Source organism: Lynx canadensis, chromosome X (assembly GCF_007474595.2).
Source record: "Lynx canadensis isolate LIC74 chromosome X, mLynCan4.pri.v2, whole genome shotgun sequence".
Taxonomy (NCBI): Eukaryota; Metazoa; Chordata; class Mammalia; order Carnivora; family Felidae; genus Lynx; species Lynx canadensis.
The window spans coordinates 36,188,714-36,200,835 of NC_044321.2; the positions used below are offsets into that span (position 1 = coordinate 36,188,714).

Sequence of the window (12,122 nt, forward strand, 5' to 3'; positions counted from 1 at the left end):
TTGCATCCTCTGGTAACACTGAGAAGCTGAAAGAACGAGAGCTAAGCCTCCTACTTCATGAACATGCTGGACAGTTTGCCTTGTTCTGATGGCAGGAGCTGGGCAAAGCAGGGCAAGAGATCAAGGTACCAGTCAGGGTACCGGCACCATGGCCCCAGTCAAGCACCTTCTTACAGCTGGGATGAGGTTTTGAAACTCGACTTGACTCCTACACCACTTCCTACATGAGAAAGGCCTGAGCAACTCAAAAAGGAGATTCTGTTTACCTGGATGAAAGACTACCCCAGTCTGGAAAATTAGCATTTATTCTTCTTAATATGTTTTTTAATGTTTATTTATTTTTGAGACACAGAAAGGGAGACAGAGCACAAGCAAGGGGGGGCAGAGAGAGAGAGAGAGAGAGAGAGAGAGAGAGAGAGACAGACAGACACAGAATCTGAAGCAGGCTCCAGGCTCTGAGCTATCAGCACAGAGCCTGATGCGGGCTTGAACCCACAAACCGTGAGATCATGACCTGAGCCCAAGTCAGATGGTTAACCGACTGAGCCACCCAGGTGCCCCTGTTTTAATGTTTTAAAATTTATTTTGAGAGAGAGAGAGAGAGCGCGCGTGCACAAGCGAGAGAGAGCACAAGTTGAGGGAGGGGCAGAGAGAGAAGGAGACACAGAATCTGAAGCAGGCTCCAGGCTCTGAGCTGTCAGCACAGAGCCCGATGCGGGCTCGAACCCACAAACCGTGAGATCATGACCTGAGCCCAAGTCAGATGGTTAACAAACTGAGCCACCCAGGTGCCCCTGTTTTAATGTTTTTAAATTTATTTTGAGAGAGAGAGAGAGAGAAAGAAAAAGAGAGACAGAGGCAGGCAGAAAGACAGAGGGAGAGAGGATCCCAAGCAGGCTCCACTCTTTCAGCACAGAGCCTGATGTGGGACTCAATCCTACGAACCATGAGATCATGACCTGAAATCAAGAGTCAGACGCTTAAGCAACTGAGCCACCCAAGCACCCTTAATGTTCATTCATTTTTTTAAAAAAAGTTTATTTATTTAATTTTGACGGGGCGGGGGCAGAGAGAGAGAGAATCCCAAGCAGGCTCCCCACTGACCCATGACTGATGCAGGGCTCAAACTTGTGAACCGTGAGAGCATGACCTGGTCTGAAGTTGGATGTTTAACTGATTGAGCCATGCCAGGTGCCCCCGCTCATTCTTGAGGAACATACATGTCTTTTGGTTCCAGAATTTGCTCACAGATGATGGGGGAAAGAATATATAGGAATGAGTTTTTTACAGTATCTTATGCCGATCGGTAGGTGAAAGGACTAGAGTTCACCCTTAACACACACCAACCTTCCCGGACTCCTTGCTTGCGATCACTTGACTTTTCCTTCTTTGTGGTCACTTGATTTTTATGATTTTGACTTCCTGTTCTTAGAATTTTGTGGTCAATTACCAAACCAAATTACACGTCACTGTATCTGACAAAGTTCAGATATACATTTAAATATTTAAAGGTCAGATTTGGGGATAATATAATAAAACCTCATTACCTGGAAGCTCAGGATAAGGAGTTGTTCTGAATAGCTACCTATTCAATACTTTAGGACTTGAATCTTTACACACTCAAACCGTTTTTACTTTAATAATTTTGGATGGTTGTCTTTCTACAATTTTTGGACTTCTTTTACACAAGATGATGCACATAATTTAACCATTTCTTGATGACTCAGAATTGTCCTGCGGGTATCAATGAAAGAAGTATGCTGTAGAACAGAAAATGCCCTCAGGAACTTCATGGGTATGCAAGGGCCAAGTTCTTCAGTATTAAATGGGGGCTGTGCTTTCTACCCTTTGGTATCTGCTCAATATACTTTTTCTGTCAGGCTTTCATTTCTTTTCTCTTACTGCGCTTACTCCAGCCTTGTCTTCTCCTAATCTGTTGCATAAAATCTGCTAGTAACCAGAAACTGATTAGCAACCAGATTTTCATTTATTTCCTAACAATTTCCCAAGTGCCTGCTAGGTCCTAGACACAGTGGGAGGTGCTGTGGACATCCAGAGGGATAAACTATGATCCCCCTTGTCCTCACAAAGCTCAGTCTTTGATGTGATTACGAATCCCTGCATCAAATATGACCTGGAGGTATGTAGCCCAGATAGTTATGGTGGAATGGAAGAGAAGGAATAGGGTTGCCTAACTTGGGATGGTGAACATCAGCCTGCTTTTTAAGAGGAGATGATTGTCAGCTCAGCCTCTCAGCCTTCAGGAGCAGTAAGAGTTAAGTAGATACTGAAAATGACAAAAGGTATTCCAATCACAGGGAGTAGCAGGTGCAAAGCATGAAGGAACATGAATCCATAAAACTATGAAAAATGGCAGCATGCCAGTTTCAGACAGTGTGTCCTCAGAAGCCCATTTGAGAAGACCATGAATAGGTATTAAGGTCAAGAAACGTCTTGCTGCAAAAATAATTGCTCTGTAGGTTCCTAGTTATCTTCTGGATAAGTAAGTTTTCCAAATAGCAGGATTTCAGACAGGTTAAATGTGAATACATGTAAGTGGTTTCTACTCTATGGAATATATAAAGGAGAGAATTCTTTTCTATTTGGAGGACTGAGTAATCAAAGATTCCAACTGACAGGGGAATAGCTGTTAAGTATTAGCAAACAAGCTAACAGTAGCATAGCTTCAAAAACACTTTAAACAGTAAGAAAGCTTTCTACAAGAGGGTATCTTTTGTCTACATATGTTATATTTAAAGACACTATAATGCGTGAAGTAGTTATTTCAAGACTGGAAGGATAGGTATGCTAAGAAATGACATTTTGACCATCAGAAAGATTTTAATTCTAGAATCACCGAGAAAAATAAATTTTGCAAACTGACACACCATAGGTTCAAAATCAGCTTTAAAAATGTACAATTTAGGGGCGCCTGGGTGGCTCAGTAGGTTAAGCATCCAACTTCGGCACAGGTCATGATCTTGAAGTTCGTGGGTTCGAGCCCTGCATCGGGCTCTGTGCTGACAGCTGAGAGCCTGGAGCCTGCTTCAGATTCTGTGTCTCCCTTGCTCTCTGCCCCTCCCCCACGAACACTCAGTCTTTCTGTCTCAAATATAAATAAGCATTAAGAAAAAAATATATGCAATTTAGGGGAAAAGTTCATGGACTTTAAGAAAGTAGATTAACATGTAGAAAATGTCTAGGTAAGTGTAATGAGTCTGTTTTTCCCCTTCAATAAAGATGCACAGTAAAATACGAAGCTGATGCTTTGAATACTAATAGGATACCCCAGATAAAGAGAAACAAAGTCATTATATGTGGCCCGTACAGAACATATAAAAAGGACTTTGTGTCATTTCATTTCATCTCATCAACTGTGGGTATGTAATCATCAGAATTTATTTGTTATAATTGTGTAGTCTTTCCACAGGGATGATCTGTACAAATACCAGATTTAAGAGAGGTAGTTTAATAGCAACATTTGTTTAAAACCAACTTGGGAGTTGCAGTTGATTGCAAAATCAATATGAGCCAGTGGTGTTACGTGGCTGTCCAAGAAGCTAATGCAATTTGGTAAGCCTGATAGAAATGTAAGACCCACAGCAAAAGCAACAGCCCCAAGTGCTGCTGGACTGCACCTGTCAGTGTGCTCAGTCTTGGCTCCAGCGAGGAGATTCTCATATAAGGAATGGCTAAATTAACCTAGGCAAGTTAATCTGGATCAGACTTTGGGGCACACGATCACTGTCTTTAACCATCTGAATGGCTGTGATGTGGAAGGATTAAAATTGGTGTGCATGGCCCCGCAAGTCAGAAGTAGCACCACTGGGTGGAAATGATGGAAAGATGGATTTCTGTTCTATGCAAAGATTAATGTTTCAGTATGTAAGCTTTCCAAAAACGGAAATATGGGCCCAGATCATAGTGAATTCTTTGCCAGCTGAGGAATTAAACTAGAGCTCAGCCTTTTGCTGGGAATTTTATGAGAGAAGGCAATCATTGGTTACAAGACTGGAGAAGTTAAGGCCCTTGGGATTCTGAGATTCAATGATTCTACAATTAAATGATGTGTTCCTATCTGATCCTAAGGTCAGTCCTTCTAATCACAGAAGCAAGTTCTGAATTAGGAGAAAAAAAATCAGTTTTTAAAACTATACTTGTTGCAATTTTTCACATTGTTGGAAATGATTAGCTGGAAGAGAATGTAAAACTAGAAGAAAATGTAAACATAATTTAATTTTATTTTTAAATTTATTTTTAGTTGTTTTTTTAAGTATGATCCATGCTTAGTGTGGAGCCCAACATGAGGCTTGAACTCACGACCCTGAGATCAAGACCCGAGCTGAGATCAAGAGTCAGACGCTTAACTGACTGAGACACTCAGGTGCCCCATAAACATAATTTTATTTTGAATGTTTAATTTTTTTTGAGAGAGAGAGAGGGACAGAGTGTGAGTGGGGAAGGGTCAGAGAAAGGGGGAGGCACAGAATCTGAAGCAGGCTCCAGGCTCTGAGCTGGTAGCACAGAGCCAAATGGGGGGCTCGAACTCCCAAGCCGTGAGATCATGACCTGAGCCAAAGTCAGATGCTTAACCGACTGAGCCACCTAGGTGCCCCTAAACATAATTTTTATTAAGTTTATTTATTTGTTTTGAAAGAGAGAGAGCAAGCAGGGGGCAGACAGAGAGAGGGGGAGAGGGAGAGGGAGAGAGAGGGAAAGAGAATCCCAAGCAGGCTCTGCACTGTCAGTGACCAGGCAGATGCAGGACCTGAACTCACGAACTGTGACTGAGATCAAGAGTTCGACACTTAACTGACCGAGTCACCTGGGTGCCGTCCTCCCTTAAACACAATTTAATTTTAGAGGGCTATGTGATGAAATAACAATTTAAAGAATACAACTATGACTCCTGGCTCATTTTTCAAAAGATGGTCTGTTAACACTGCTTTGATGTGTTAGTAATGGTGTCTTAAATTAAATGAAATATCCTATGTAACAAATTAAAGTTTTGATATTTATTATTTGTTAGGTATTTGAATTTAATATAAGCGTTCATGAAAGATGATAGGTTCAAAAAATTTCCTTTTATTTTTTTTTTCATATTTTTCGTCTTTGTGAAGGCTGGCAGTATCGGGAGACAGCAAATCGAAGGCACGGACTACATAATTAATAATTTACAGAATGGAGAACTACGTCATTTGCAAAACCAAGGGACAGAACTAAAACCAAGGCAGCATTCTGAGCTAAAGTCTACTGAAAGGAATAAATAAAAATCCAAATTCTTGAATCTGGAATTAGCATCCACCTCTGTACACTAGTGGAGAAAATGTCTATTTTTAACCTTTCTGCTATTTTTTTCTGGCATGGGAATTTTCTAATTATGTTTTGCTTTGGCTAATAATAAAATCAGTCTGCATTCACATCTGCTTGCTCTTCCCAAATACGCAGATTGATAGCTTGAGCAAGACACTTTCACAAATAAAAAGAGGAAAACAGTATGAAATTAAACATTAGCCTTTGATGTAAACCTGAAAGTGGTTAATCCACATGTTTTAGAATGGACTTCACTTGGCCAGTTCAACTTTATTTTTTAAGTACGCTCTATGTCCAATGTGGGACTTGCACTCACGACCCCAAGATCAGGAGTCACATGCTCTACTAACTGAGCCAGCCAGGTGCCCCTGGCCAGTTCAACTTTAGAAGTCACTTTGCCCCATATATCACCTTATTCCAACAATGTTTTAATCTCTGTATGTATAGGCTCACTTCTCTGCCAAGCGGTGGGAATACAAAGAGTAAAAGCACAGTCTATTCTAAAGGTTCAAAATCATATGATGGCACTTTTTTTTGGGGGGGGCATAATGGGTATGAAACACTGATGGGCTAATATTTAGTTTGAAAGTTTTACACCAGCCTGAAAGTGACCAGATTTTGAAGGAAGTTTTTAAAAACGTGTTCTTACCTCCAGCTACAAGTCCAGACTCCCCTAATTGAATAGCTACCCCAAAGCCCCCAAGTTTAACAGGTGCCGAGTTTTCCTTTGAGGCGAGGAGAACACAGTGGGGCTGGAAAGAAAAATAGACAAACAACAAACCAAAGATAAGGATTAGCTGAAGATTAACAATTCAATTTACACAAAACCAAATAACATGACCACATAATAATACATTAAAAACTCCCGGATATATTTTGGATGCTTAAATTATTTTTTCTATCCTCACTTCTGGCTGATTTCTCCAAACACTTACCTGTTGTATCCAATGTTTTTCAGGGATTATTTGCTTCTAAGATTAGGGTATGATGCTAAGAATTACTGAGGAAGCAAGTGTGTTCAAGTAAGGAAGGCATATTTTCTACCTTTTCATGCGATATTCTCTTCCTTTGAGTGATGGTCTACATTTGTTTAAGGGAAAATGTTTTTGTCTTTTTTTTTTAAGTTTATTTATTTATTTTGAGAGAGACAGAGACAGTGTGAGTGGGAAAGGGACAGAGAGAGAATCCCAAGCAGGCTGTGTGTCCTCCCAATGTGGGGCTTGAACTCACAAACCATGAGATTCATGACCAGAGCTGAAACCAAGAGTCTGATGCACCCAGGCACCCCTAAGGAAAAATGTTTTTTATACCTCTTGATGAGATGTTTTTTAAATGTTTATTTATTTATTCAGGGAGAGAGAGAGAAAGAGAGAGCGAGGGAGTGAGCATGTGTACATGTGTGCAGGGGAGGGGCAGAAAGAGAGGGAGAGAGAATCCCAAAGCAGGCTCTGCGCTGTCAGTGCAAAGCCTGATAGAGGGCCTGATCCCACGAACCATGAGATCATGACCTGAGCCGAAATCACGAGTCAGACGCTTAACCAGTTGAGCCACCCAGGCACCCCAAAATGTTTCTTGAAACTTCTGACTTTACCTACAGAGCCACTCTTTTTGGTCCTTAGGGGATGATGGCTCTTCCTTTGTCCGCCCTCCCACTATCCTCTTGCTTTTCTTTATTCATTTCATCTCTAAGTAAGTAGAGCCAGATTTCATGCCTTTATTTCAAAAATTTTTTAATCTTATTTTTGAGAGAGAGAGGCAGAGAGAGAGAGGGAGACACAGAATCAGAAGCATGCTCCAGGCTCTGAGTTGTCAGCACAGAGCTCAAGGCACGGCTCGAACGCACAAACCGTGAGATCATGACCTGAGCTGAAGTCAGACACTCAACTGAGTCAGGCACCTGGGCGTCCCTGGTTTTTAAGGTCCATACATTGCATTTGATGGCTATAGGTCTTAAGTCCCTCTGACTCTACACCATATCCCCCTTCTAACCTTTTTAAAAAATGTTCATGCCATTGGTTCGTTAAGATACTGGGTAAATACCCTCATGGAATCTCCTAGAATCTGGACTTGGCTAATTAACACCTACATAGTGTCCTTTAATATGTTCCCGTGTTCTCTGTAAACTGGTAGTTAGACCTAGGAGCTTGATTAGACTCACATTCAATTTTAGTTTTTTTGCACTAATACTTCAGTTTTTTGTAACACATCAGGAAGAACATAATGTCTGGTGGTCCTACTTTTAGCAACAGGATTGATCTCTGGATTCGGGTGTTGTCTGCCTCAATCCATCATTATGAAGTTCACCATTGACTTTTATTTCAATGATTTTAGCAGCCAATAATGCCTAGCTCCATAATTAGGGGTTCCAAAATGGAAGTTTTCCCCAATGTTTTGTTATGAAGACTATCAAGCACAGAGAAAATTAAAAGACCTGTATAGTAAATAGCATATTTACTGTAGATATTTACACATAGATTCTACAATGAACATTTGCTTTATCAAGTATCTACTCATTCCTCTAACCATCAACCCATGTTTTCACTAAAATTCAGCACACATGCCATTCAAGTTTAATATTTAAAATGATGTTTAAGGTAAAATTTACATGCTGGGAAATGCACAACTCTTAGAGTACCTTCGACACCTTGCACAGAACTGTGTAACCCATATCTCTATCATGATGTTATCATCATCCCAGAAACCTCCTTCATCACCTTTCCATTTAATCTCTGCTGCTATGTCCCCAGTGCAAACCACTGTTCTAATAATTTTCACAACTTTGTTTTGCTTGTACTAGAACTGCATATTATACACAAAGCCATATACTATGGACTCTTTCATGTAAGGCTTCTCTCACTAAGCATGTTTGTGAGACTTATCCATTTTGCTGTGATCAGTGGTTCCTCTCTTTTACGGCAGAGTGAATACCCTTGTATGAATATACAACAGTCTGTCCATTCTCCTGTTGATGGACATTTGGGCTGTTTCTAGTTTGGGGATATTATGAATAAAGCTGCTATGAATTATTTCCAGAATAACAAGTTGGTTGCCAGGCAACTTCCAAAGGTGACCAATGAAGGTTTTTTTGTTGTTGTTGTATTGTTATAAATTTATAGGTTTTTATATATTGATGCATTTTAATCAATTATAATCATTAATGTACAAATTGTCCCATTTTTAGCCAGCAGGAGTCAGCTCTTATGCCCTTTTTTAAGACTCTAGAAGTCTGAGAACTTTCTTGCTTTCAGGCACAAGATGTTTGAGGTTTGCCTTATTCATTTCTTGCCCCAGATTTGGAACCAGTCATTTCTCCAAGTAGCCCCATTTCTGTGTAGTGGGAAATGGTATTTAAATTCACAATATGGGTATTAGGTATATTATTACTTCTGGGTTATTCCTGCTTTGCCTTTTCAGTGGACAGAGCTAAAAAATCTGTATTTTTTAGAAGAAAAATAAATTAATTCATACTGCTACATAGGGTTTCTTTCAATAGGGTTGTTACTTGATTTCTTTGATTTTGTCAAGTAACATTGGTACCTAATGACATTAACATAATTACTCATCTGCGTTATCCCCTAGGGTGTGTGTATAAAAGTACCTACATTGCCAGTAACAACAAAACCACCATATGCTGTTCACGATTTCTTTGTGGTTCTTTTTGTCCTTATGCCATATCCTACCTGGGATGTGCAATCAAAATACTGTTTTGCTATTGAATAAAGTAAGAATTCATGAGTCTCTGATGTAAGTAATAAGTAAATGAAGAGAGAGAAGGAAAAACTGTCATGTGAGTAGAAAACCAATTAATAAATGTAGAAGAAATTCTAGCATGAGAAATCACCATTTGGCAGTTATCATCACGATTACTAATTGAAGCAAGAACCATCAAAAGGTAGTTACTACTGGGTAAAAGTTTGAAGAGTGACAGGGTATTTGTAGAATCTCAGAGTAGCTCCCCACAGGATACTTTATTAATTACAAAATGTAAAAGAGTAATTTTACAGGGGAGCAACCTGAAAGATACTATTATCAAAGTTACTATTGGGGTGCCTCGGTGGCTCAGTCGAGTGTCTGACTCTTGACTCTGGCTCAGGTCATGATCTCATGGTTCGTGGGTTCAAGCCCCACGTAGGGTTCTGTGCTGAAAGTTCAGAGCCTGCTTGGCATTCTGTCTCTCGCTCCTTCTCTCTCTGTTCCTCCCCTGCGTGTGCTCTCTCTAAATACACTTAAAAAAAAAGTTTCAAAGTTACTATTGCTAGTAGTGGGACTAAGAGCATTGTGCTTCCTTCACTGACAAGCACTCAGCAACATGGCTGTATGGTATTTGTGCCAAAGATCCTAACTGTGTCAAATCATGAGGAAATACCAGACTGACCCAAACTGAGGGGCATTCTAGAACGTACCGGGCCTATATTCTTCAAATATTGTTTCAGATCAAAGGGATCAAAGTGATCAAAGGAGAGTGAAGAGATTTAACAGCCAAAATGCGATATATAATCTTGTTTGTATTTTTGCCATAAAGGACATTAGAACGGCTTGATGAAATTGGGGCCAAGTCTGTAGATTACAGAATAATACCCTTTCAACATAAATTCCCTGATTTTGATCATTTTACTGTGGCTATTCAGAGAATTTCTTATTTTTAGGAACTATATAGATGGACAAAGAAGAGTGAAATATTAAGAAAGACAAAATAAATATAGAAAAATGTTAACATGGGGAATGTGAGTGAAAGGTGATGGGAATTCTTTGTATTACTGTTGGAACTTTTCTCTAAGTCTAAAATTTTGTAAAGAAAAACCCCATCCTATTTTATTTACAAATTATTTATTTACTTTGAGGTAGAGAGCACAAGAGAGCTAGCAGGGGAGGGGCAGAGAGGGGGAGGAGGGAGAGAGAGAGAGAGGGGGAGGGAGGGAGGGAGGGAGGGAGGGAGGGAGGGAGAGAGAGAGAGAGAGAGAGAGAGAGAGAGAGAGAATCGCAAGCAGGCTCCATGCTGTCAGCACAGAGCCTCATGGAGGGATCAATTTCACAAACTGTGAGATCATGACCTGAGCCAAAATCAAGAGTTGGATGCTCAACCTACTGAGCCACCCAGGCACTCCCCCCCCATCCCTATTTTAAAGTCACTTAAAAGAATTCTCCTTGTGGTTATGTTTTCAGTGTGTTATACAATGAGGCCAAGTTGTTTGACTACATTTGACTTGATTTGGTGTTGTAATTATAGAAAACATGTATATCATTCCAAAATCAAAACTGTAAACAAGTTCCATTCAGAGAGGTCTAGCTTTTGTACCTTCTCCTTCCCCTTAATCTCTCCTTCCTCTTTTGCTAAGTATCTGCACTAGTTTTTTGTTTATCCTTCCATTGTTATCTTTTTTGAAAATAAGAAAATACATATAAGTATCAAAACTTTCACATAACAATATATCCGATAGCTGGCTCCATAGCAGTAGCAGATTTTCAGGGAGGTTTGTTTTTGTTTGGTCTTTGAGAGAGAGACATTTGTATGCTGATGGGAAAGGTACTGTGGAGGGGAAAAAATGACCCCAGAAGAAAGAAGGGACTTGTAGTGTGCAAGTAGGGAGAGGGGTTGGCCCCTGCACCAGTGAAGAAGCCAGGGTCCAGGAGCACCTGTAGATGCAAGCAGATGGGCATGTAGGAAGATGAGGAAGTTCTCTGAGTACTGTACTTCTGTTTTCTATTTACTTTGAAATAAAAGTGATCATTGGGCAGGACTGGGGCAGGAGAGGGGGTTGTTGGCACTTTGAGAAGAGGGAAGGTATGAAAAAGTACTTTCAAAGAACAGGAGAATGAACTGACTGAGGCAACGGTTGTCAAATGTCAGCATCAGAATCACACAGTTTTGCTGGCTTCCATGCCCAGAGTTATGGATTCATAAGGTCTGGGGTGAGGTCAAGAACATGCATTTCTAATGAGTTCTTGAGTGATGTAGATGCTACTGGTCTAGAAGCCATGTTCTGAGAACCACCACACTAAGGAAATACAGCAGGACTGGTGGCAACACAGGAGCCCACTTGAGGTTTGTGGTCATGAACGTGAAGAGAGACCCATCAACACGACTGTGTGTTTGTACCTAGTAGTCTTCATGTTAACCAGCAAGGTTCAGGTCTGGAGTAGGTGGTGGGCTGAACTTAACCAGGGTTGGGACTTAGATAAAGAGAAGATGGTGGTAATCAGTGATAGATGGTACCAGACAAATGTATCCATTTATTTATGCTTTTCTATATATAAATAACAGGCTAATATACCAACAAAGGAGGAAGAGGAAACAGAGACAGAAAGTAGAAAGCTCAGAATGAATAGGAAAAAGCTCATGTAAAGGAAGAACTAGAAAAAGATTACAGATCTTCCTCAATATACAATGGGGTTATGTCCTTATAAACCCATCATAAGTTGAAAATATCATTAAGTTGAGAGGTGCCTGGGTTGACTTGGTTGGACAGGCGTTCAACTTCAGCTCAGGTCATGATCTCATGGTTCGTGGGTTCGCGCCGGGCTCTGTGATGACAGCTTGGAGCCCAGATCCTGCTTCAGATTTTGTGCCTCCCTCTCTCTCTGCCCCTCCCCCACTCACACTTTGTCTGTCTCTGTCTCTCTCTCTCAAAAATAAACATTAAAAGAAAAGAATATATCATAAGTTGAAAATGGCATTTAATACACCTAATCTCCCAAATCCCATAGTTTAGCCTAGCCTACTTTAAACATGCTCAGAACGCTTACGTTAGCCTCTAGTTGGGCAAACTCATCTATCACAAAGCATATTTTATAACAATGTGCTAAATATC

The 12,122-nt window shown here is 40.4% G+C and overlaps 1 protein-coding gene across 6 annotated transcripts in view; it reads right to left on the reverse strand.

The window, feature by feature from the left end:
* CASK (calcium/calmodulin dependent serine protein kinase) overlaps nucleotides 1-12,122 on the reverse strand; it is a 230,704-nt gene that overhangs the window by 131,542 nt on the left and 87,040 nt on the right. For all 6 annotated transcript variants that reach the window (XM_032592039.1, XM_030305111.1, XM_030305114.1 and 3 more), the window contains exon 4: nucleotides 5,963-6,065. In XM_032592039.1, coding sequence (XP_032447930.1) covers nucleotides 5,963-6,065 — 103 coding nt within the window. The remainder of the gene's footprint in view (nucleotides 1-5,962; nucleotides 6,066-12,122) is intronic.